The following is a 27610-nucleotide window of genomic DNA, read 5'->3' on the forward strand; positions in this document are numbered from 1 at the left end:
AAGTGAAATATCAGTTGTAGATTTCAAGAAATCACAGCTTCATATTGTACTTCAGACTCTCGTCATTGATCATCCAAAAAAAAAAAATTTCTTTTGTGGCAACAGCAATCAACTTTATTTCACAGTACATTTTTTTTTCATGCAACACTACATGCAGTTGGTTACTTTATGCCAAAATGTGTAAAATTAATTGTGGACAGCACACTTGCCTAAAATCAGCGACTGTCACATGCTTGGAGATCTGACCGAATCACTGATTTGAAGATTGAAATTCACCATCAGTTTAGAATCTTGACAGGAGACAGCCGCAAAAGCAATGTATCATTGACTACAAGCTGACATTTTTCCTTCGCTTTATCAAAAATATAAAAAGGAAAGATGAAGCTCTCATAGGTGATCACAACCAACACTTTTTATAGAATTACTGGAAAAATGGTTACTCTGTGTAGACTTTTAAATATTTACATTATACCTTTTTTTTCTACAGATATATTGAATCTTCTTGCCACTGGGTAAAAAGCTAATCTCGAGTCTTTACAAATTCTCCTAAGTACACTGCGTATGAATATAAGCATTAGAATTCTTTTTAAATATTCATTTCTAGCTTCACATCTAGCTATCCAAAACTGGAGATACAAAAAACACAAAGAACCCCCCTCCAAAAAAAATGCACCACAGAATTTCTGTTCTCATGAAGGGCCTGTTTGTTTATAAACATGAATCTGAATCTAGATCAGTGATCCAAAAGCTGGTCTGCGCTATCCATTAGACGGGGTCTTGATGTCGGTGAAACAACATCAGATCACTGATATCCATCCGGATCCACATAACAAACCGGCCTTAAATCTACTGGGCAACCTGGACACCGCTGGAATTCCGCTGGAATTCAGTATTCCAGACTGAAAGACAGGAAACAAAATGTAAGAGTAACAAATGCAATCGAATTCTTGTATGGTTAAACCATTCAAATCTGAAAAATTATATGTCAGTTGGATTAGGTGGAAAATGGTAATCATACAGTACACATGTATCTATGGTAAACGTCAAAACAACGAAATTCAACAAAGTTATACTAATTACTAAAAATCCAATTCATGCACACTTTTAAATAACTATGGCATGCATCATGCAATACAATGCAGCAGCCAATCAAAGTACACGTACAGGATTTATACCTTATACATATTCATCACCCAGCTTTGTAGCTTCATTAGTTTAGCTCCAATAATTATTACGTGTGGTTAAGCAACAAAATATTGCCACTAAAAATTTTTCACAAAGTGTTACAGCTGAGAACTGTTGGCATACTGAGGAAAAACTGCTCACCACTTTTTGAAAAGCAAGACTTCATTACTTTTGTCTCAAGTTTAGTAACTCAAGTACATGTAATACAGGCGTTTCACAATAGTGCGCCTCCAAGAGTTTGCAATGCGTCAGCCAATCACACGAAATGCACGAAATCTGTCGACCCAGTGTGCGTTCGGCAAGGGTTGACAGATTTCGCGCGTTGTGATTAGCCAGCACGTTGCAAACTCTGGGAGGCGCACTATTGTGAAACACCTGTATACAGTTAAGTAAATCACACCCAACTGACATCATGAAATGACATACTCCTCTGCAATGCATTGTGGGGGTGAGGCGTAAAAAAAAATAAAAAAATAGTGCATGTCACATCATAGTACCAACCATAGTACCGGGGCCAACACGCAAACATGAAGTTGCATATTTTAAACTTATTCACCAATCGGCCCTTTGAACATGGGTGCACCTTTAATGAACTATTCCCTGACACACATGTACTGGTTACATTGAATAAGGTGGCATCACCAAGTTTTGCGCACACTAGGAGAACTAAGCTTCTTTTGATGTAGGTTTTGTCATGAGTGATGGGATGGGTGGAGTGAAAGGTGAGACCGGGAGGGAGCCAATCCAAGAGAGGTATGTATGAGTAGATAGCATTAGGAAGTTTTCAAACTGTGCATTTAGTATCCGTGGGTAAATACAAACAAATCAAGTCGCGTAGAACAAAGAACAATAATCCAAATGGTAAATTCACAATTTTCAATACGAGCCACTGTAAATTGTAAAATAATGTGATGTCAGAATTTTGCTGTTAACTAAAAAATGTGTCATGCTTTAACATCATGTTCATATTACACAAGGCAAAATCCAAGTCAAACTACTTTTCACAGCAATGTAATTAAACCAATCAACAACACAATTTCACAGTGAAAAGAAATCTAATCTCTGAATCTTCAAGCATTGTATATGCCTTTCACATTTCAGCCATTGCTAAACGAGTTCCTACATGTACATGTCCCATATCCTTTGTAATTGTCATAAATGCAACATTACTATAAATGTGTAGTACGTGCATGTAAAATGTACTTGTGCAAAAATGTAGGTAAGAATTCTATGATGCTTTATATAAGTTGTAGGAATACAAAGTGAGGTAAACCTTGGAATTCTGCAGAGGAACTGAAAATAAAAAGAAAGGAAAAGACAAATCGTGGGACCGCGTGCAATAAAAAGAAAAAACCTTTTGGAGGAACCAATCCACTGCACTATGGGAGGACGTTGGTATCACATAACTCCGAAACACAGCAATCATGCATGGTTCAAAATCATCGTACCTTATCCACACTTTCCACAAACACAGCTTGAAACCCCCCTTTCTTGTCCCAAAATGGGATACCACAATCATCCATACATTTCTTCAGCCCAACTTTCATGGACCTCATTCACTGGATGTGTGAAATCTTCAATGTGAGCAGTAGATTGTACTGAAGTGTAATATCACTGTCAACCTACAAGCCCAAAATAGCTCTTTGGGGGGCGTTGGAAGGTGGGGGGAATACCCCACATAGCAAGTCACTTCAATGACATCACTCATATCTTTCCTCTTTGACTTTCCATGTCTGTGATGGTGGCGATATAAGAGTTACCATAAACAGTGTGTAGGCTTTGACTGCAGAAGGGCTGCACAAACTACCAACATGACCATGTTCCACTTGTTTCAATAGTATGAATAAACATCTTGAGCAGGTTGAGGAAATGTTAGCCAACTATTAACTACCAAAAGTAACTGTCTCAAAGCATAACGCACATGTGTAATTTAGAATAAGTATCATTGTAAAACTGTATTGATATTTTCATTATGCCATTTTGGAATATTAAGGAGAACACTATATCAACTTTGTGTATTATTTACATACTTAATATAGTGGGCCGGCCCCCGGCCACTCACTTGGGGGCTGGACCGCTACATAAAGTATGATTTATCAAAAGTAGAAGAAAATATATATAGTGAAAAAGAGTCACTTCAACAGCCCAGCAACATACAACTTCGTTTCTAAAAATTATGAGAAATACTCAAAGAACTATGATAAACTATTTGTGGATAAATTTACAATGCGGGTTTCCATTTCAGACAAAAAATTACTCAAACAGATTTACATGAGTAACAATCTCAAAGTTACGTGTAAATGGCAAACGCTGATTATTTTTTAAACTTCAACGCTTAAAATACGCATTATATATCAAACATGTAGCTATCTGAATGAGATCTCCATTAACCCTAACAGTCCTCAATCTGTCACCTGTTGGAGGACTGAGGACTGTTAGGGTTAATATGCCAAAATGACTTTACACTGACTCATTCACTCAGATAAACGAATAATTTAAACATTTCTTCCCTGCCTTATACATTTTTCTTGCCCAGTTTGAGAATTCAGTAAAACTCACTACAATACACTGTACTCAGAATTTGAAAAGATGTTATCATATTTGTCTAACAGTGCCTGTAATAAGTTCCCTAAAGCTTGGTAATACCACATAGGTTTGTGACCACTCATTAGACAAGAAAAATATACAAGAGCCTTGCTTGAATAGATAGTGAGAAATTTCGATGAAAAATACTCTGAGTATTACAACCTTTTTAAAAATCAAAATCTCTAGATGAACCCAAACTTTGGCTTACAAGTACACTCATTCACCGCTGACAGAAAGCATTTATGTTTATTTTGACAATTGTTTCAAACAAAAAGTAACAAACAATTCCATCCCAAAACAAACTTAAACAAAAAAGAGTCCTCAGGTCGCAATATATGATTTCATTTTGCAAAGTAATGTGTTTACATTTGTCAGACACGCCAACATTAAAATTGTTTGAACTTTTTACTCGTAGACAATGATGTGTTTCAATTCGTACTTGTTTGTACAATTTTGCAAAATATACATTACACCATTTTAAAAAAGTTTATCAAAATTCTCTGTTCAGAAGTCATCAAGTAACCATCAAAATGATCTTTAATGTGATTACAAAAATCCCAGCGATCTGACGACCAATGCAGAGAGTAATTAAAATGTATCATTTTGAAACTTCCATTTCAAGTTGTTCTCCAAAACCATTTCGTGATGACAATGAAACGTAAGCTCAGTGTTAAAAACCAACATCTCTCTTTAAAAACAAAACCCACTGTTCATTGAAAAGCATGAGTAACTGTCCAATGTGCAGTACCCAGCCTGACTTTTTCCCAAAAGTTTTTAATTCAAAAGCCTCCTTTTTTTCCTTTTCCTGAAAAATATCTACCAGCATGAAATGACAACTTTAGCAAATGAGAAAGGAGTAGAGAAAACTATACAAGCTTACTGTTGCAGAGCTTGATGTGACTGGGAATCATGGCCACACTAAGCCATCTCGATAGGCCGACCTCCACCGCGCTGACGAGAGCTTGGCCGCCTGGGTAGGGTCAGCTGACGATGCTTGGGAAGCTTAGGGTTACTACTCGGAGTGTGGACACTGCACACCTTGATGAATAACGCCATGAAGAGGATGACAGCTAAGCCAATCAGAACAGCCGCCCACCAGTTAGTCTGAGGAAGAACCAATCCAAAACAACCTTTACAGTTTATCAATCGTTTCTAGTTCCAAACAGCTTTTGATTTTCTCATATTTAATTTTTGATAAATACATTGATTTTCCAATGTGCACTTTTCTAATGTATCAAATATAAGTCACAAAAACAAAAAGTCTTTCTTTGAACAGTTAGTTCAACTAATGAATATGTGAAGATTAAAGAAATCCAGAAGCTATATTTGTGCATATGAATGGAAGTGACATGGCCATCTTGTTGCTGACCAATCATTACCAAGGATTTATGAGCATTATTGCCACCGAAACAAAAAATTCACTGCTATGTAATATTTTTGGAGACACTGCCTGTGATTGTTTAAATCCCAGGAGTGTCAGTGCGACCGTTCAGCAGGGATGTCAGCAGTCTGTAGACAGCACACATCAATTTTTCCTCCACACAACAGCCATTCTCACCAGGATGACACACAATGTTGCATCAAACCAAAGAATTCAGTTAGCTGTTTCTAAAGCAATTGCAATCTACAACAGAATTACCAAAAAGTCTCAAGACTCATTTTGCACAATCCAGACCCTTTTTTGCCAAACAGTAAACCTTTACAAGAACCCAACGGCACATTTCTCTTGTGCATTTCACTGGGCAGTGAGTTCTCAGTATACCATGAGTGGCTTAACTAGAACTCCCTCAATTGTGTAATAATTTCCACAACATTCAGGCAAATTTGGATTCCCCTCAGTAGGTTGGGCTACGTTTCTCCGGCTTCCACATGATCATCCCTCCTGTACCACTCTGACGATTGATTCTTATCAGGCTTTAAAATGGCAGCAACCACACGGTGCCCCCAGAGAGAACCTGATGACTGGATACTGTTCTTAGCAACCTACAAGCCTCGGGGGTTGTACTGAGCCAGGTCCAGGGACAGGCCCGACAACACACTTTGCTGGAGGGCCCTGGTTATAACTGATTGGCTCCATGCCTCGGCAGGAGACTAACTACAACTAGGTTGGGGAGGGGAGGAGGACATATCTGCTCACCTTAAGCCACTCAGCGATATCCTTGTAGAGCTGAGGGTTCAGGATTGCATCTCTGAGCCTGGACAGAGGTCCATTGGAGTCCACATTGCGACACTTGTAGAAGACGTCACAATAACCCTTCAGCTCGTTACAAGGTGCACCTGGCACTTGATATAAGATCTTCTCTGTGGAGTCACTCCCTGGTATAACCTCTCCATGCATGGCTGTAAAATTAGCCATGGCTGGGATTTTCGTACTACTCATGCACGTATTGACATCATCTACAAACCAAAAACAACATGAATAATTCTCTTGATAATTTTGCCAAATAAACATCACTGAATATTTGAAGCTAACGATAGTTTTATTTTTTGTTTTTATGCTAAGTATCAACATAAGTCAACAGAGAAGTTCACAAATGTCTAGTGTTGAAGCAATGGAAATTCCATTGATTAGTGGAATACAACTTCTGTGTTTGCAAGCATGATTGCATCATGTATTGGGAAATAATTCAATGACATGTGACCAAATCAACCAATTAGATGGCTGGATTTATTCAGGTGCCATACAACACATGATATGGGATATTTTCCAAGTTTATAGCCAAACAAAAATTTGTCTAAGGAAATGCATGGAGTTTTTCGAGATTTGTAGTGAGGAAGCAGGGTTCAGCTGCCGTTCAAAAACACATTATCTTAATCAATACTCGAATCACACTTACAATGTTCTTCCCTGCAAACAAACACGGAGATAAATTCAATTTGCTGATTGTTTCCCACAGTGCACTGAAATTATGGCCTTTCCATGCTGACCTCTTGGTGGTGCACTGTATTGTAAATTGCCTTGCCTTTATTTGCCAATTTATTTGCAAGCCTCTTCAACTTTAACTCCAGCAGGTGAATTTAAGAGGAAAGTTTTTCCATGATGCATTTTGAAATAATGATCTTCATAGTGGCAGGCTTTAGTGTTCACCATCTGAATATTCCCGCACTCTGGATGGACCATACAGGCATTGCACTTTCAAATTTCAACTTTGCCAGATTTGCTCTAGAGCTGGAAGTGTATTTAAGCTGACCTCCATTCTGACAGCACAAATGACAGCCCTCGTCTGTCTCTCCTTCCGCAGGTGGAGGGCAGTAACACTCGGTCAGGCCAAACACCTCACAGACGGAGCCACTGCATTCCTTTGGAATTCAAATATGTAATTAAGCAACACATCAGGCCAAAAATGATCATATAACAAAAAAACTGACTGAATAAAGCACAATTTAAGACACCTGACATGTTCACTAACCAATTTTTTGGTGTTCAGAGCACGTAAGGACAAATGAAATTTCTATCTGACAAGGAGAGTTCTACATACACGTCAGGTTTAGTTCCTAGTGATGTTATTCCATGCTCAACGTTGCTTGCCAGCAGTAAGAGGACAGTACTTGTACAGGTTGGATTCAACCCCATCACCTCCTGCTTTGTATTGTAAAACAGACGTTACTCTCAGTTCGCAATCAATTTATGGCTACCACACCGATGCCCACGAAGAACAGGCCGTGGAGTACTTAAGACATGGCAAAAATAGTCAAGTATTAGGACAACACTGCTGAAGTGGCGGCATTACTTACTGGCTTCCTTTAGCAAGAAGGAATGGTTGGCCGATAGCTACAAGTCAATGATCTTTTTCCCCTTCAAGACTTACCCCGCTTTTACAGACTTGTTTGAAGTTGTTGCAGGAAGACAGGTCAACTTTGTGACTAGGTTCCGGACAGGAAGCACTCACCCCAGTAAAATTACAGTTAAAGAACTCATCCAAATAAAATGGTTATCTATTGAATGGATTTATGGACATTTAATATTCAGTGCGGTGGTTGTACAATGACACATCTTCAATAAAGAGCCTGCTCTGGGCACATGTGGCATCTGTGGTTAGACGGAATTTATCAAGATTGAATGATAATGGGATCACTGAATGCATGCGTATGACACATGGGCAAGTACCCATCCCAGAGATGCTTCTCACAATGGTCACTACATCACTTCATAAAAAGAGGAAAATTGTTTACTGAGCAATCACATCCTCAGGGCGACACAAGCATGCTCTCTCTCATCTAGTCTACGGCCTGGAATTTTGGCATACAATGGTACTCTATATGTAGTGTGCACAGGGAGCCAACAAAAGAGGGTGCTCACACCCCCCCTCCCAGTTTCCTGCCTCAACTTCCGAGAGAAATCTTGAGGAAATGTTCTTCTGCCCACATGCTGCTTGATCTGTGCTGATTGGCTCACATACACACACAGCACTCTGTGCATATTGTGCACGTGCACAAGAGAAATCCCCAACATTGTTCCATGTACATGTAAGTAAGCATGTAGAAAGCATATTCATGACCAACTCATTATAAACCCTTGATCTTCAGATGAATTGGGCTACACGCGTTACAGGTGGGCGAAGAGAAATGAAAAAATGACAGCTAGAATCTGGACTTGCAACCCTTGTGGCACCCAGCACGTATCAATAATTAACAGACAGTACCAGAAACCAGAAATCTGAAAGTATCAAAATCTGCATGCTTTTGACATAGAGACCGTTTGCACCAACATACCACAAATGCCAATCTAACCTCCTTTTAGGATCTCGCAAGGGGTGCATGTGGCCAACCAGCCCACTGGCTCCAACTTCAAAAGGATATTCACACTTGGATTCCTCACTACAATCCGTTTCTGGTTTACATGTCTTGCTGTCAGCTGCATGGTAGTTACAGGTGGCTTCATTGCAACATGGTCCTTGGGATTTGCTAGTGAGCACAAGCAGAAGAAAAATGGTCAAATCAAAGAAATACAACAATGGATGTTGTGCTGGGACCTGAAGAGGGTGTAGTGAAAAGATTTCACTGGTTCCAGTTTGTTGTCCATTCAATTGCATTTGAGATTGTGTACCAGGGAGGGTGGATGTTGCCTGCGCAAGCCAACATTAGGCAGAATGCTTTCTCTCCAGTAACATTTGAGACCCCTATCATGTACAGCTGAGCCTCGTTAATTGGAGCAATGTTAACCCCTTCGTGCTGGAAGATGGCAAACATTGCGGCTCAGCGGGAGGATTAGTGCATACCGCACATACATTCTATTCATGATGCACCTGCAGTTTCAATGTCGGCCTGCTGGTGGATAGGGCATTGCATACAGGGCATACCGCAGTCTAGTAGGCAAGGTCAAAAAAATCCCACCATAAAGGGGTTAATACAAGATCCTGCTTATAAGAAGGAAATGTTTAGGTCCCAATCTTTTCTTTTTCACTGTTTTCATTCCTGATGATACAACGTTTCTGTTACAACAGGGTAATTTGCCAAGTCCGAAGGACCTCTTATTAATGAGATTCGCCTATACTAACGTTGAACTATTCTCACAAGACTTGTTGTTGTTGTGGGTCACTCACAATACCCTGTAGGAATAACAGTTGACATTACCTGCATACGGCTTTGACACCACCGTTAGTAGCCAACTTGCAGGCATTAACGTCCTCGCTTGCTGACTTGGCTGACTGTCTTGCATTGCAGCACCGATCGGTGCACTGGTCGTCGTAACCGCAATCGCATTCTTCGTTCTCGTTCAAGATGTGGTTACCGCAGACAGGTCGGTCAGAGGCTGCAATCAGGCAACATGTAAATCACAGGTTAGGACAAAGACATGCTTCTTGTGACACTTCAAGATGACCGAGATCATCCAAAGCTTCTTGACCTCTCTGCTGGTCATCCATCATACTCAAATCTTGACAGGCTCTCTGGCCATAGACAAACCCAGTGATGTTTCAATGCACATTCCTCCTTTGACAACAGAAAGCACTGTGCTGGGTTTTGCCCTGGGCAAGGTCACAGAATGACTTCCAGTAATAGTCATTACAATGCTCGCCACCACTGGCAGGGGTCACTACAAATGACCAGCGATAGCATTACTATAGTCACTAGATTCATCTGTAAGGAAAAGCAAACTGTTATTCTACTCCCCACAATCTCTGTGGTCCCGGTTGGAATCCTCAAAAGTGGATTTTTTCTCGTTATATGCCCCATCTGACTGCACGACGTGTTCAGAGAATTTTCCTCTGAACTAAATTGATCACTTCTGCACCATTGTCTCTCTGCATGCTTTTTTTTAAAGAGCCGTAGGTGTTACAGTAATTAGTCCTCAGCATAGTGTTGAAAGTACCACTCTCAACTCAGACACGATATGGACTAGTTTAGTTTTTGCTCTCACATTTGACTTTTAGCAGGGCACTCAGATTCACTGATTCCTAGATAGCTTACGATATTCTGTAGGTTGGTTAAATGATTAGCCAATGCTTCACAATGACAAGAGACACTATCATGAGATGATCATTATTATTCGTTATCGTTATCACGATCGGTCTCTCACTTACAGACAAAGCATCTGCTGGCTTTGGCGTTGACGACGTTTGACATGTTGGCAATACTACAATCGGAGAACTTCTTATTGTTGGGTTTGTCACCGGACGTGGCACTGGCGTACATGATGTAGTTGCCTTGACTACGTGTATTTGAGAAGTCACCTGGCCGACAGGCATCTGGGTAGTCATGCTGTACAAAAGATAAAAATGTACCAGAACAAAAGTTGCTGAAGATATTGAAATGGGGTTTGAGTGGGCCTTGGCTTCAGGGTTGAGAAACTGGCAACAAATTACAGCAGACAACACAAGCTCAACTCCCAATATTATGCAATACCGTGTGTGTTATTTGGTCTTGCTGTGTTTCATTTCCCTTTGTTTTTTCTTTGATTTTTCCTCAGGTATGTCAGGCCTGCAAAACAAGCATTTCCCTTCCAGCATGCAAAGGGATGAAATGCCTTAATGTTTCTCCCAAAATATGAAAAAAGCCAAAAATCTGGCATCTCTGGTTTAAATTGGCCCCTCATAAGAAAGTAGATTGCAAGCATAGATGAGTTAACAGCCCACAGTATGTTAGCTTGAAATTCTCTCTCTCTCAATCTAAGCGTATTTCCTTGGAGATGTTTTTTTTACCTAGGACTTTTCCTACATAAAGAGCAGAGGATCTAAATTTTCCATCAACATGTATAGCCGTAACCAGATTATGCTGAAGCCAGCATCAGTCCCTATGTACCGGTATTGAACCCAAGCTGAAAGTACATGTAAGTCAGAATCTCACAGGTGATCCAAAGTTGTGGCCAATCTCGTGGGCAAAAGTGATTTCTGTGACCTTCGTCGGGACCTGGGAGCCATAATTCTTGATGGTGACGATTCCGGTGTTGAGGCTCTGATACCCACTGCTAAACTGCTTGTAACGTTCACAGATTCCACCAGAGGTACCTGTCAAATAAAACAACAATGAATAAATGAAAAATGGGTCTGATTAGTGTGGGTAGTAAGAGTGAAGTTTGCCACAGAGGTATCTGCGTGCCTTTCTGTTGACCTGTTCGCAAGATTAGCTTCTATGAGTTAACCTCATCCCCACTGTCTCACTTGTTTAACACAGTGCATATGACTATCCCTAGGGTCGGGGCTGCCCGGTGTATTCTCCAAGGCACCCCCTGTACACGTATCTGTTATACTGAAAAACAGTAGCAATATCCGATTCGTTAGTGACTTTGTCATACATGTACAAGTGGACGTGCCAGGATTTGCAGACTCCAATTGAACGGTCGCTGAGGTTGCGTGTCAACTTCTGGTTCCATGGTTCCATGTAAACAGCGAGCAATGCGTGTAACTCTATGTGCACTGGGCATGGTTTGAACTGAAGTTACGTCACACTTATAAACCGGATACATGTACATGTAACTTAACAACTTTATCATCTTACCAGTGTTCCTAACCCTGTCAATAAGCACAATTAATGCACTGATAGCAGGTTTAGGAATTAGTCATAAATTAATTTTCACCTGAAAATGCCATCCCTGGATCTTTCTCAATAAACAGCTTGTGGATAGATTTGTAACTGTTAAATCCATGCAGAGTAATAGTGACAGAGTTCTAATTTCCCCGAAACCTTCAAAATTCTACAAAATCTATATTTTGATATGAAATAATGGACTTGTTGCCCAGGAAATGCTCAAACAGAGGTCAGCTCGTAAGTCCGACGCCTCCTAATTCTGACGCCTCATACATGTAGGTCCAACGCCTCATACCGGTAAGTCTGACAAATGCGTTTTTAATGGTCCAACAGTTTTTTTGGCCCATGGCATAGATCCAACCTCTCAAAAAATCTGACTCCTCGAAAGTCCAATGTTTGATTTGACGATCATTATGAGCGTATGAAGACAGGGCTAGGAACAAGACCGGTTCCCGGTGTCAAGTATGGTGTACTACATGTATTTATGACACATACAAACATTTTAAATTTCAAAAGTATTACAGTCGAAAAAATGCTTATCTTTAGCGAAGTATCCTACATGTACATCATTCTTACACGTAGTGGTATTTTGGATTAAAAAAATACTGGACCAGTGTACGAACTGTGCAGGTAGTCTGCTTGATTTAGTTTTCCTAACAGGGTCAGTACTGTGGGCACGAGTTGGGAACAAAGTTGAATCTCGCTCACGGGCAACTCATTGCGCGGGCCCGCACTCCTCTGTGTTTCACATTCAATCACACTGACATCTCATACTAAGTCTGACACCTCGTTGGTCTGACGTCGGATTTATGAGGCGTCGGACCTATGAGCGCTGAATAAAAATTGCCCATAGATCCGACACCTCATTATTCCAAAAATTCAGACTTTTGAGGCGTCAGACTTATGATAGGCACCCCTAAATACTAGTAATCTCAATTCTGGCTGTCATAAATAACCCTTTCTGTTCACCACACAACAGATGCATAATAAACATCTGATAAAAGAATAGATATAATTTTAAAACCTTCTGACTGAATACATTTCCTTCAAAATTACCCTGATATACATGTACCATACATACATGTACATGTAAGAGGTAAAAACACAGCAATTAGACAGAAAAGAGTGCTTCAAACATTACAGCAATCTGACAAGCAATGACTTAGACACACTACCTTCATGTACCGTACATGTACGTTTTATACATGTACCGGTATGTGGACATTTACATGTACATGTGTGTTGAATGACCCACAGTACAGTTTCTCGATACCTGCAATTTACAGTAGAATAGATTAAGTCATTAAGTGAACACACACAAAGAATGAACCATCTCCATCTTTTCCAGTATTTCTATGAACAGGTTTATGTACAAGTACATGTACATGTAGGTACATACATGTACATGCACATGCTACCGACACACAGCCTCTGTACAAACATGCTAATGGCATTTTCCAAAGGCAGTTGTTACAGATGTAATTGGCCTCAATCAGACAGCCAGATTGTGCCTGACTAGACAGCCTGGTGAGACCAGCTAACACACTGTCTGCAGTCTTCACAATGGCAGGGTTGAAGGTTCACGGCCAGTAATCAATAAGCATTACCCATGCTCCGAACTACATGTAGATAAAGGTTTATGATGAATCCTAATTGTATGAACTGTCCTTGGAGGAATTTGTCTCCAATGGAATAACCTGTGAATGCACATGGACTGATATTCAGAGATAATAAGTATGCAGATGTATTATCAAGATGTATTTTTCCGTTGGGGAGATGTTAATTTATACAGCGGGTTTTGCCCTTACCCAGCGTATATATCAATAAACACTGTATGCTCAGTGCTTGTCCGAGAGCTTGCGAAAAAAGTCACAAGCTTACTCGCGTGGGACTCGAACCCACAACTTCCTGCTTACTAGTGCAGACGTCTTAACCACTCGACCACCGAGCTTGCCGGGGTCGGCTGGCCGGTGTGCATGTAGAACACAAAAATACAAACTATGACAAAATATAAACATTCAGCTGTTTTTAATAAAAAGACACTAATTTCTGAGTCCTTAAAAGGAAAGCCTTGATACATGTACGTGTAAGCCTGATGTTGTTTAAAAACTGAAAAATGATATGAAGATCAACCATAAAACAGCCAATCTAAAATCAAATTGCACTTCAGTTGGAAATGACAAGAATTCTACTAATGTAAGACAAGTTGTGGAACTTTGTATGTGTTATATGTACATGTACGTGGGGCATGTAACTACATGAACACATGTAACCTTTAACCCTAACCTTCCCCAACCACACAGAATTACACAGTAGTAAAGTGTTTAATTTTGTGGGGATAGGTCTGGTAGGCCCATAACAGCTGGCTTTTGCATTGGGTTTGGCATACCTCAGAAAAACAAAGTCCAACAGCCTCCATGCACAAAGTCCCATATGGGTGTTTAACTTTGTGTGAATGGGGAACATTAGGGCCAGCAACCCTGGAGGGGGTTAGAGCCAGCAACCCTTGGGGGTTAGGGTTAAAAAAAGGAAAAACACTAATCAGCAAATTAACAAAAAACTAAAACATTCACAAATACTTCATGAACAATGAAAACCAGTCACGGATATCAAAAATCAGGGACATTTAAGCAGGTAACCAGTTGTTGGTAAGCACAACGCATCTGTGCTAAGCACAGATTGGTTTGATTGAGAAAATATCACAGTAAATGCAACAGATTGGCTAAAAGTCCTGATTTACTTTTAACCACTTTACACCTCGTGAGGCGTAAACATGATCTTGCTACATGTACATGTATCTGTACATACATGTAAAGGAACGGCTGATGGGTTCAAACATCAGGTGTGCCTTGAGTCACCTCCGGCTGACATTTAAACTCGTTAAACTCCATTTGTTTTTGTACACACATGCACAAAGTATGATAAGTCTGTAGAGAGGGATTGAGTGTTGAACTTGAGCCTGGCCACTCTCCATAGCCAGTTGTGGTCGCAACTACTGCTCTTGGGTAAACTTCTGAGGCTTGACAAATATAATGTTGTCGTAATTACTGTTCCAAATAACGCTCTGCAATCAGTGTGTAATGTTTGGCTGTATATAAAAAGTTCACTGCTATATCAGGGTTCCCACACAAATCTGAAAACCAAATACCACAACTTTCCCATAATCTTGATTTCCATGAATTTTCCATGAATTTTCCATGAATTTTCCATGCCTTTCCATCCTCTGACAACAGGATTTAAGGACATCCTTTTTCCAACTTTTTCACAAGTTTTCCGTAACTTTCCGGGACCTTTTGTTCCCCCTGGATTTTTAAAGGATTTTCCAAGACTGTACATTAATTCCTTTTTGAGAAAGTTGACGTTTTTGACCCAAAAGAATCCTATCTCTGAGACGTTTAGAGAAACTGACACATTATTAGACTTACTTCCCGAGGATCCCACCCAGGCAAGTCCGAGGACTCCGTCATTGAAGTCACGGTTGGCAAACACATAGGCCAGGCAATATTCATCATGGTTCTGCAGAGAGTTCAGGTCTAGAAACTTCTCCACACCAATGTTTTCAAATCGGAAAGGATTTGTAGGGTCAGCTTTCTCACTGGTGCCATTGATCTGAAAATAAGGAGTCAGTAATATCATCAGTATGAATAAAAACTGTCATAACAGTTCCAGACTCTGAAACAATGAAACATTCATCTTTATCATCATCAAACAGATGTACTTCACTTTGCACTGAATACGTGGAAGTGGGTCAGGCATCCTATGACAAACTTTGGTCTAAAATTGTAAGTGTTCTTAAATTTCATTTGTACTCTAGGTTCAACAATGCTCTGCTAACATCCCTCCCTTTTAAATTTTCTGAGCCAGGGTAGGTCGAGCAGTCCTGGAAATCCTAGACGAAGCATTAAAGGCAAACTGTCAACATCTACAGCAGTGCTTAGGCTGGGCTGATAGAGCAATGACTTGTAGGGTGTCAGTCCCACTTTTATTCAGTCATTTGGGTTTTTACCACAAGTCATTCATTCCAAAATTGTAAGATGATCAAGTGTATCAAAAAGGCTTTCAGCTTCATAATTGAACAGTATTCCACTATGCATGTGCAACAGTACGCAAATAAAAATAGATCTAAGAAACCGAATGTGGACAAATTCCAGTAAACCAAAATTTGAATCAACTACATCCACTGAGGGAAAAAAAAAGGGGCCAAGTCCTTGTCTCAATGAATACCATTAGGTGGACAGGTGTTGATTTTTTTCTGCAATGGCCAACCAAAATCTGGCCCCTCTGTGGTCACCTCTTAACATACTACTGTAAGGTCCACTGTTTTCCTTACCCTAATCCTGTCCACCAAGAACCCAACGTCATTGTAGGTGCCAAGCTTGTAGGCGCCGTAAATAGCATTGACGGCAGCCACAAAGTTATTGAACTGAGCGATGACCTCCGAGTCTTCGTGATTGAAGAATGCAGAATACGTGTGGTCAGCCTGGAGATACAGATTACAGGTGTTCTTGAGTGGCGTCTGGCGTCGGGTTCGGCGATGTTTGGGGTCAGCGTATATATTTTCCCTGGGACTATAATCATGAGCAGTCTGGCCACTTTGCCTAGTAGAACCCTGTGACAAAATGAAATTTCAAGCAGTAAAAAACAAGAAGTCGGGTTTCTATTAGCTTAAACAAACATAATAAAATACATATGTGCATGTATGTGATAAAATAGGGTTTTGTATTTTTTTTCAAATGTCCTCACTTGGCAAGTTGAGTTGTTTTTGGACAAAAAAAAGAATTTGGCATCCTCTACAATTCTCTGTCTTTCCAAACATGATCTCAAGCACCTTTGACAAGCTTCTGCAGTGGCCTTGATTGAACCATAGGAACAAGTTTCCAAAATGTTACCACATGAATTTATGTGCTCAGTTAAAATCTGCCAGTAAGGACCATCGATAAATATATAGCATACATAGCATACAGCCAAGCATTTGGAATGCCTGAATGTTTTGCTCCTTAGAAATGTTGTGCGGTTCAGAACACCAATACAACTGGCTCAGGAGGACTGGAGCTGTCTGGATGGATCAAATATGCCATCAAGAAAAGTATGTACTCAGTCTAAAATAACTCACATTGAATGTCCTTTTATCTGGTAAGTACTTTACATACTTGTATCTGTATGAAATAAAATTGGATGGTTATAATGAATTGGCCTTACAAGTACAGGTGCAACTTCAACAGGTGGAACAGACTCTGCAATTTCATCAACTACCTTCTTCACGTAGTCACGGCTGTCCTCCTCAACGGCTGATTCTTGGACCTTCTTCATCCATTTCATGGTCTTGCTGGTTAAGCCACAGCCTCCATCGGGTGGATGCTCCACGTCCGAACCCTTGTAGATGACGGAGTGGAACTCTGTGGGCTTGTCAAAGTGTCTGTGGGCTGGCTCCACATGGTAGGTGTCGCCGTCTGCATAGATGGTTCCTGAGAAGAGACCCTTGAGGATGGATCCATGGCACTTGGTGTTAGGCTCACCTACAGGGGACGTAGACGAAGGAAGGAGAGGTTTCATCAACATGAACAATATACCTCTGGCATACAACGTCTAAATGTAGCTGACTGAAGTTTGACTTGAAGTAGAATGACTCTCCCTCCTTAGAGGATTCTACATGAATAGCTAGGTATTGGTACACATATTTTGAATCCAGCAAAATTTAAAACCAAGAATCAAATCATCAGAACAACATGTACTTAAAACCAAGAACCATGCACAGTCACGTAAATTGAATTTGGGCAGTGAGAGTTAATGGTTTAAAAACATTTCTAGACATCAGAATCGACCATGATTTGTTGTCATGATTATGGCAGGTTACGTATATGCGAGTGTCTTCAACTAAATCACCACTTACATGTACATGTACTTGTACAGGGTATGTACATTAAACTAAATTCACTGTGAAAAAAGGGGAAAATGTCATTTAAAGTCTTGGCAAAACTACATCTGTACACTGCAATCTTTTCAGGTTTGAACAGCACCGTTGTGCAACTCTACACTGACGTACCTTCTAGTTGGCCTACATACAGGTAGTCTGGTTCATGGAATCTCGCACCCTCTGTTGTCTCTACAATCAGATTGGGGGACAGGTGGGGTGCTCCACGGATAAGCCGAAGTTTAAAATCCCTGAAAAGATGTGATACATGTAGTTCAATAAATGGTGCTGCTTTTTTGACCATAGATACATGTTACATTGGTGACAAGTTAGAAAATTTGAACTAGTAAATTTATCACGTTGCTTTTAATTTTGAGAAACAAATTATACAACTTTTTAAAATGCTAAAACTAACAAAGCTAGAGCTTAATAAATTGACTTTGCGTAAAACGCAGAGTGGATTATCAACTCTGTCCCATGCTGAGTTGTTTCAGGTAACAAATTAAACTTGTGGTACTTACTAACAACATAAAATTAATTATTCATAAAAAGCAATTCAAATGAAGCTTTTTCAAGTTCATTTCTGCCACTCGGCAAAACCAGATCCATCAGATACTAAACGTTGGCTTTGGAATTACTAAGATACTTCTTTCTTTTTCACAAACCCAAAATCAAAGGAAAATGAAATTGGACACTGCTGTGCATGTCTGACAAGGATAAGATCAAGTTACTACGTGTTATTTCCTAACAAAGGGCATAAGAAGCATGGATGCAAGTACGCTTATATTGTATAATGTACATATACACATATACAGTATGCAATCATTTTACTGGTAAACTACAGTCCCGTATTCAATCCTTTTTTATGCAATAAAAGGACTGGCTAAGGTACTCTTTGCCTGTTTACATGTATCATGCCCATCAAGTGAACAAAGACTTGGACCTGGAATCTATAAATTGACGTACATACATGTACATTGTACATGCAGGCAGACAATAATACACGTACAGTACCTGTATGTTTCACACATGAACATGAGTCTAGTGCAATGTATATCAAGTGTCGCACAGATGTACATACACTGTACATATAGCTGACCTTTTATGGTTGAATGAGCACCAGTGTCAAAGCATACCTGTACATGTATGTACGCGCTGTAGAAAAGACATGTACAGGTGCATGTATGGTAGTGCAGGCCTACCAATGTTATGTACTGTTTGTACATACGGTATACCTTCACAGTACTGGTACATGTACGTGTATGTGCATACAGGCACAGGGTAAAGGGTATGGCACAGTAACACTAGCAACATGATAAAGCTACATGTACACATAGGCTTTGGGGTTACAACAATGCTTTCTGATGGCAGTGCCTAGGTCAATGTACAAGGACACCCAGTGCAGTAGATTTCAATGATCTATTACAAGAGAACAAGGAAATCACATTTTATTCAGAGGTCTCGTCCATGAACCATTTCAGACATTAGGCAATAAAAATGTCTACATACATGTAAATGTACATGTACATGGATAATTCATTTTTTAAAAAGTTCTTTCTTCCGAGCACCAACCAACATTCATCCAGATCTAAATCTCCATTTTTGATGAATTTAGGAATGCAAAGTCAAGTCACTAGCACCATAGTAATACATATCTATTAAGGAAGTTATCTTACATGTTTTTTGTAAAAGTCAAAAAGAAAAAGGACAGTGTTAGTTAAATGCGTGATAGGCCTTAAGTATCATATGCAGTATCAATTGTTAATTGATTATTGATGTTCAATACAGTGATTTTTCTGATAAATTTCCTATTAGATGTATTGAAAACCATTTTGTGAAAAAAGGTTTTGTTTCAGAAGGCACAGCAGAATGGCCAAAAATTACTTACGAAGTACATGGAAACCAAAAATTTCAAATGTTCTAAAAAAAAGAAAGAAAGAAAAAAAAGTGAGATGATTTATAAAGTGGGAAGAACACAAAGACAGGTTGTTTCAAGCTGTGGGGGCATTACTTAAACAAGTGCTAAGGCCTTTATGTGAAAAAATCCTCAAGGCAGACTGCTGCTAATATTGTGAACTGGCCTTGTGTGAAATTACCAGTTATAGGGGAAAACTATTGATCAATTAACCAAATATGAAATTGAAAAGGAAACAATGAACTTACACATGTATTGACAAAATCAGTGAAATCTTTCCGGTCAACTAAAATGAAATTGGAGACAGATTCTTCCTGTACATACCTGGTACATGTGCACGTTCATACATGTACATACTAGTTTGTACACAGTTAAATATATATGTAGTTAGAAGTGTTGTTGTATGCAATGTGCAGTTGATAGGTGGGAACTCAGTTTAAATGAATGCTAATACAATAGCAAAAATCCCATCATTTACATGTGCGGGTAATAATTTGTACATGCAGCTATGTACGAGTACATGCAAAATGCAAAAGAATGGCATAGCACGTACGTCTACATGGACATGTATGTGATTTCACTGATTACATGTACATGATGTACATGAAATTTGACTTTAACCCACTCTAAACAAACACAGACCCCACCCTCAAAGACCTACACCATAAACAGTTTTGCAAGAGTCCCTGCAGTACATGAACATGTAAGTGCAGTATACATAAGCCATTTATTATTGATTAACCCTGGTGTTCTTTCTAGCCATAAACATAGTTACAACAGGTGATGTACGTACATTTGTTGGCCGAATATTGCATACATGTACCACCATGCAAATCTATTGACTCTTTAATGTGCGCAAGGATGGGTGTGGTGTTAGCGGTAATAATGCATGGTTTGATATATCACGTCCATGTCCATGTAAACGGTTACACTTTATGGCACAGTACTCCATTGAGCTAAATGGAATATAGATAATAGCACAATGTACATGTACATGCACCGGGGTATGTGGTTACTTCCAACAACATGTAAAATGTACATGTTGTCATCGCTTGATGCAAATATCTTATCTACATGTACATGTACATGTACATGTAGATTACAGCCATTACAAATGCAGCACAATATTGGGATAATTTACAGGTATAGGTATTATGTACAATGCACTGGTACCATGTACATGTATGTATATTAAGCCTATAGAGGATTTTCAGTCATGTGATTTTTGACGGTCAGTGTTCAATTTACATGCGCCTTTGAAGTCTCTCAGCATGCTGCCGTACATGAAACTGCCAATAGAAATACACAGATTCAAAAATGCGCGCACCTTCACGGACATGATATGCTCCCCAGTACACTTCCTGAAATGACTTTTCCGGTCATTCAAGCCTCTATTCAAAAACAAAAACAAAAACAAATTATGTCAGACTTTGGTGAGTTCCCCCGACTGCTATTGATTTATTCTGTACACTGAAATGATTTTCACTTCTTGCAATTATAGTACAGCAGGATTCTGCCAAGCACCCACAGAAAGTTTCAAAGTTACTTTTACTAGTAGTAACAATGAAATCCTTGATGAGAGTTAAATTCAGTGCTCTCCACACAACTGTTTCCTGATGAATGAACATTTTATGATGAGTCAATTTAGTCTCATTGCTACAGCTGTATCTTACACTGTGTGGAAATGGGGGGGGGGGCTCTCAGATGTCTGATTACAACATATACCTGTAGGCTGTAGTCCTGGACTGTCCAAGACTTGAGGGGAATGTACCTGTAGGCTGTAGTCCTGGACTGTCCAAGACTTGAGGGGAATGTACCTGTAGGCTGTAGTCCTGGACTGTCCAAGACTTGAGGGGAATGTACCTGTAGGCTGTAGTCCTGGACTGTCCAAGACTTGAGGGGAATGTACCTGTAGGCTGTAGTCCTGGACTGTCCAAGACTTGAGGGGAATGTACCTGTAGGCTGTAGTCCTGGACTGTCCCAGACTTTTGTGTTCCCCTCAAATTACTGACACTACTGATTTGGAAATTCTTGAGAACGGAGAAATTGAAATGCTGTTCCCTGGAATCACTGAAAAATATGCCTTCGTTCTTGCAAGTCTAGCACATCAAAGTCACGTCAAAAGCTAAGTATTATACATGTATACTGCAAAAGCTTTTGAGCAGACGCACTGACCCCTTCTCAAGTGTAATTTGAGGAGATATTAGAACTGTGGTGTTACTGCACTCACACATGCATTCTTCAACTTGACGTGCGCAGGCATGTGACAAATCATGACATCCTACATTGTACATTTACTGTACATGTACTGATGAACCCACTGACATTTCACTGGACATTCCTGATGGCCCCCTCCAATGGCGGTAAGCAGCGTGTTGATTTTTGCACTGAATGACTGTCATGGAACTGTGGCTCAGTACAAAAAGCTGTCACGGTGCTCACCGCCGTTGCAAATAACCATTTATGGCATTACCACGGTCACTGGAATTGCCTACTGCCAGAAGAGGCAAGTAATGTGTGTCTCACACCTGTCTATGAGTGTTGTGCCACTCCAGTAATGACTTCTAATCCTGGTTGTCAAATTACACCACAGATTTTCCTAATACCATCACCATAAACTCTTTATTGGGCTGGACCCTTTTCAGTTTGTAATATTTTTCACAAACTGTATACTACTACCAACTAAAATAAAACGAGTGTATTGTTCTTGTAAAATGCCAATTTTTGGCTGTAGGCATGGTAGGGTGCCAAAACACTGTATTTAAATGACGCATAAGGAAAAAACAATCATTCATGAAGAGGCACAATTTAGTGTGCAATATTAAAGACCAGAGTGGTTTTGATTACTGGTAACTACATGTGCATGTGATGTGCAAATCATGGCATTGTCTACACAAATACCAAGTTTCAATAAAATCTATCACTGCATGGCTGAGATCCAAGGCCACCGAATTCCTGCCCATCCCCTGAAAAACTGCTTCTACATGTAGGTTGCTGGAAATTCGGACTAGGTTCTCACCTCCCGTGAGCAGTGAAATCCAGATGGACAGAGCTCTCTGCTGATGTTGAGCGTCTGGCTCTCTCATGCTTCAAATGAAGCTCATTAGAATCGTAACTTAGTGTGTCATAATGTTTGATGAACCTGCCTAAGCGCTCGGCATCTGCAAAAAGGTCAGAATATAACAAACATTGATAAATACACGTACATGAATAAACCCAATCACTTTTGTTCTACATTGAAGCTTTGATACAATGTGTTATTTCCACACTGACACTTGATTTTAACCCCATTTGCTTGGAACTCTGGAACATTCTGCAATCTCTCAAAATCTCCCACTGCACAGGAAATTATTCTTAGAATATCAAGTGCACTATTTTCCAAACTACATACACGTACATACATGTGTACATATAAACAATGTACTTGACTAATTTTTGATGAGTTTAATTCCAATTTTACAAGGAGGCAGAATAATAAAGTCGTGCACTGTAACCCGCAGAATGTGCGTAACCCTAAAAGCTTTAATTTCCTTGATCTTCTAAACCTAGTAATTTTGAATGATGTGGAGGTGTACATGTACTTGTATAATGTGACATTTCAATACCTAAACAGGATTTGAGTAATTTCCCTTAAGCACAAACATTCATCCATTTCCCTTGCACTGCACGTAACGCCACATGGACAACTGTTTTTTTGTGTACATTTTTCTACATTGAACACAGAGCCTTGGAGTGAAGGGATCCCGTACTGGACCACATTAAACATCATGACATTTAACAAGGTGTGCCGTTTGATTCTAATGGGGGAGGAGCAAGGAAAGGTGTTCACTACCTGGGGGAACAGGTTTTAAAAAGTTAGGTCAACTCATTAGTGCTGATTTGTAAATTGTGATGGTCCAATGTGGAATTCCTTCCTTATAATACCCCGGTACACGTATCTGTAATTGCTCAAATTACATACTGGTAGTTTTCAAAGCTGTCTCCTCTTATTATAGATGTAGTATAACATTAGTAAAATGTATGTACGTGTATGTACAGTATGGTACATGTACATGTAGATATAGGTATGGCGAAATCAAATAATCATGCCTACATGTACATATAAATCCTACATGTAAGAAATAATGCCAATGTGGAGAGTCTTTGATTATATCAACTGACCTATACACTTTTTTGTGTACAGGTAGCTTTCATATAGCCCCACACCCTTTTTTTACTACATGAAATGTTAACTTGTGACCATCTTTGAATGTCAAATTGGCATTTAGCCAAGTGGCTCCAAACATGTACATGTATCTGGCACTGTCTCAAATTTCATAAAAGGGCTTGTTACATACATGTCCATGTCCGTATATGTACATGTATGTACATGTACGTATATGTACATGTATGTGCCTGCAGTAATAATACACATCCCTGTCAGATGTTGATGTGATGGTTTAAGGGTTTTTGGTTTATTTTGCTTTTTAAAACACGTAAATTTCATGTCGGGCAGGTGCTATTTTTCAAGGTCTGTTTGGCCCTGAAAATAAACTTTTACACTATGAAAAAAATGTGTAAACATTATTTTGCCAGGAATCTGTTACACATTATTTTGATACTACCGGCATTTAATCAAGGACAAATACAATTTTAAGTTTTAAATTCATGGGTTTGAATCCATGGTAACTTCTATGCGTCAGGCAGAATTTAACTTGGGATTTTAATGATCAAATGAGAACTTCTTAACCCTGCCACACGTCTCCTCTTCGTGAAATGAAAATGTAGACATGACAGACACGACAGAGGCCTGGCCACAAATATACACAAACATATATCTGTTTATTGTTTTACATCAAATCTGACATTAATAATTCAAATTGCAGGATATCTCAATCATTTCGTTATTTGTGGTTCTGGAGGATGCATTTAAGAGAAATGAAGTCCCAACTGCACCAGTCATACTGTAAGAAAGTCATTTAATGTTAGCCCTTAATTTAGGGATACAAATTCACTATTTCAGGGAAATGCATAAATCATGCTACAGAACAAAACAAAGATTTTCATGGGTAAAAATTAAAGTGCCTAAAACACACTGGGACGTTCAGTTGTCATGCTAGTGTAAAAGCACATCATATCAGGGATACCACTAGAATTCTGGGGTTGATCGTCCAGCACATTTCCACACGCTCTGACATGCCTGATCTTGCTGCACAGATTTTCATGCTCAGCCAAATTTATTCTGTAATTGAAGCATGCTTCATACATGTACCGAATCTCCTTACTAAACCTTGCAAAATGTTACAAGGGAGAAAGGAAAGAGTTAAAACTGCAACATCTAAAAAGAAATCAGTAATTTCTCCCTACAGTGCCATACAGGAAAGTCTCATCACGAACTGTACTGCATGGGTGATTTTGTACAATGTTACAAAGGAATTGTTGGTAGGAAAAAGGTGCAAACATTGCCCCTTTTTCACGTGCCTTTCGACCAATTGAGCAAAATCACTCAGGTGGTATTAGCAATAAGGCTTATAATATACTGGTATCACTTAGCCATAAGAAAGCGATAGCATGTCATGCATATCCTAGTCAGTCAAATTTTGGCAGGGAAAATAAAAACAAACATGACAAATTAACTTAGGCATGCTCAAAAACACTAAGGCTAGACTAATATCGGTGACTGTGTGTAGGACCTAACTGTAACGTTACACTACGGAGTACGAACATCTAACAAAAGAAACACACTGAGCATCCATTGTTTTAGCACTGTTGATGTTCATAGTGTCAGCCGCCATGGCCATAATTAGTAATTTTGCCACTTATTGTCAAGTCTGGTTGGTTTTCACAGTGAGTGGTAAAATAAGGGGTGTGGCAACTATACGGTCAACGACAAAGTCTGCCATTAGACATGTTTTTGTTAGAATTTTTCTGACAAGTCTCATTCTCAACTTTCATTCTTCATCGTGTATAGAAACTATAATGTTCTTCAACATGTTTAATGTTCACCAGGCATGATCACCTGATCACCATTTTACTTACATGTAGTGTTCACAGGGTTTGTAAATTCTGCAAACAACGTGTCAAGTGTATATGGAACTCTTTCTTGGACATAAAAGTTTGGGTAGTCCTGCAACACTTGTGCTAGTACAATGGCAGTAGGCCGTGTTCTAACGTTTGCTAGTTTGTATTGCTGACTAAATATTATAATTTCACGAAATAGATGCTATGTAAAAACAAGCGACAGGAAAGCAAAATTAGCATTTTTAAGATAAAATGTGACAACGCAGGGAAAATTACTTACATATAACGGCGGGGATACTGACAGCGAGTAAAAGGCATCGTAGCAACATGATTTTCTTTGCAAAACAACTACAAAAATAATTTTAAATAAATGTTTCGTACAAAGAAATGGACAACTCAGAATGCTAAACGCAGCTAAAACTCCACAAGTTAAGTTCAAGGCGTAGGCATCGCAATGACACAGTGCAGTACAGATGACTCATTCAACAAGCGAGGTAAATAATACGTCACGGGGTGCTCACCTTATGTAAACATCAGTATGCCTCCAGAATTATCCCACCTTAAATGAAACATAGCGGGATAATTTTTACGAGTTTTAGAATTCAGTTTTATTTGCTGGTCGAAAGTTTCTTTTGTTCTCAGATAGAGTTATATTTTCTCTCCAAGATGCATTAGATCAGGCATGGAGGTAGAATCATGGCATGCAGGGCTTACAGTGCGTGCGTCCCCCTTTCTTCTTTTTCACAACCCGCTGGGGAGTTCGATTCCGGGTTGGTCGTTTCTCCGAAGTGATGGGGGCGGGACTCAAAAGCGAGGAGGGGAGGGTCTTCTCCGCGAAAGAAAGATTTGTTTTCAAAGGGACATCATATTTCCTGAAATGGGCATCTCACATAGTGGAAAAAAGACAAACAGCCACTATCGGGTCATCGATTTAACCACTGATCTTGCCAGGATTATTCGATGCTGTTTGGATGAATGCCATAATGATTTGTTTTTTAAGTTTACGTCAGTTTGGAGCATGCGCTTAAGGGTGATGGTGGTGTTTATACCCCCCTTTGGTATGTGTATGTTGGAGGGCTATTGAATTATCCCCCCCCCCCACTTTTGTGGGGAGCAAAAAATTGAAGCTGATTATGAAGAATTTTTTAGACCTCCAACGACTAAAATGCATTCATTATCACTCAAAAAAAAAAGAAAAACGAAAGCTAAAAATATGCCATTATTACAGATGTACATTTACATGTTTATCCATATCATGAACACCGATCTCTAGATGAAGTCATATGGTGTCATCCCCCCCGCTTTTCAAATTTTCATGGCCGGGCAAGCCATCCCCCACCTTTCCCCACCCCTAATTTCCGGCACAAATTAACGCCACTAGCTTGGGGAACGAAAGTAGGCGTTTTAGTAAAAATGACACCGTATTTTTTACAAATACGAAATCACACCTTTTCAGTTACAGATTACAGATTGTCAAATTTCCTCATTATCAATATACGCCGGAGCGATGGATAGCCATAAAAGTGCCAACTCAACTCGGTTCTTGTTTGATATGCAACTCGGTTCTTGTTTGATATGCAACTCGGTTCTTGTTTGATATGCAACTCGGTTCTTGTTCAAGTTGATATGCAACTCGGTTCTTGTTCAAGTTGATATGCAACTCGGTTCTTGTTCAAGTTGATATGCAACTCGGTTCTTGTTTGATATGCAACTCGGTTCTTGTTTGACATGCAACTCGGTTCTTGTTTGATATGCAACTCGGTTCTTGTTTGACATGCACGTTGGCTCGCTTCTCCTTCAGCCTCGACCTCAATCACGAATAGGCCCAAACTATGAAACTTTCCTGACACTGACGAATTCACGATTTGCATCCATGCAAGTTCCCTACAATATTTAGAATGGTGGCGCCCCTGGACTGGATGATTTACAAAGATAAAAAAGAACTAAAGGATGGAAGTTACCATGCAACAGGACTACTAGGTTGTATTTCTGAAAATGTTGAACAAAACAGGGCCCTTACAAAGTTACAATGAAATGTAGGCATCAAC

General features: G+C 39.6%; 1 protein-coding gene across 1 annotated transcript; it reads right to left on the minus strand.

The window, feature by feature from the left end:
• Positions 1 to 87: 87 nt before the first annotated feature.
• Positions 88 to 26032, minus strand: LOC110989644 (disintegrin and metalloproteinase domain-containing protein 10-like). The gene is made up of 14 exons (XM_022254187.2): positions 25843 to 26032; positions 22582 to 22723; positions 17780 to 17898; positions 16990 to 17252; positions 16067 to 16345; positions 15162 to 15345; positions 11056 to 11216; positions 10293 to 10470; positions 9346 to 9523; positions 8572 to 8676; positions 7581 to 7665; positions 6963 to 7071; positions 5909 to 6168; positions 88 to 4875 (listed from the first exon to the last, which is right to left on the minus strand). Exons 1-14 carry the CDS (start codon positions 25889 to 25891, stop codon positions 4690 to 4692), a joined length of 2298 nt encoding a protein of 765 aa, XP_022109879.2. The 5' UTR covers positions 25892 to 26032; the 3' UTR covers positions 88 to 4689.
• Positions 26033 to 27610: the final 1578 nt, after the last annotated feature.

Source organism: Acanthaster planci, linkage group LG08, assembly GCF_054643075.1.
Source record: "Acanthaster planci isolate LZ-2023a linkage group LG08, COTS_SCS, whole genome shotgun sequence".
Classification (NCBI taxonomy): Eukaryota; Metazoa; Echinodermata; class Asteroidea; order Valvatida; family Acanthasteridae; genus Acanthaster; species Acanthaster planci.

Coding starts and splice junctions, on each gene's coding strand:
- LOC110989644 (XM_022254187.2), bottom strand. CDS start 25,891: ATGTTGCTACGATGCCTTTTACTCGCTGTCAGTATCCCCGCCGTTATA. Junction 15,346..16,066: donor TCTTGGTGGACAGGATTAGG/GTAAGGAAAACA, acceptor CCTTATTTTCAG/ATCAATGGCACCAGTGAGAA. Junction 11,217..15,161: donor CTGGGTGGGATCCTCGGGAA/GTAAGTCTAATA, acceptor TTTATTTGACAG/GTACCTCTGGTGGAATCTGT.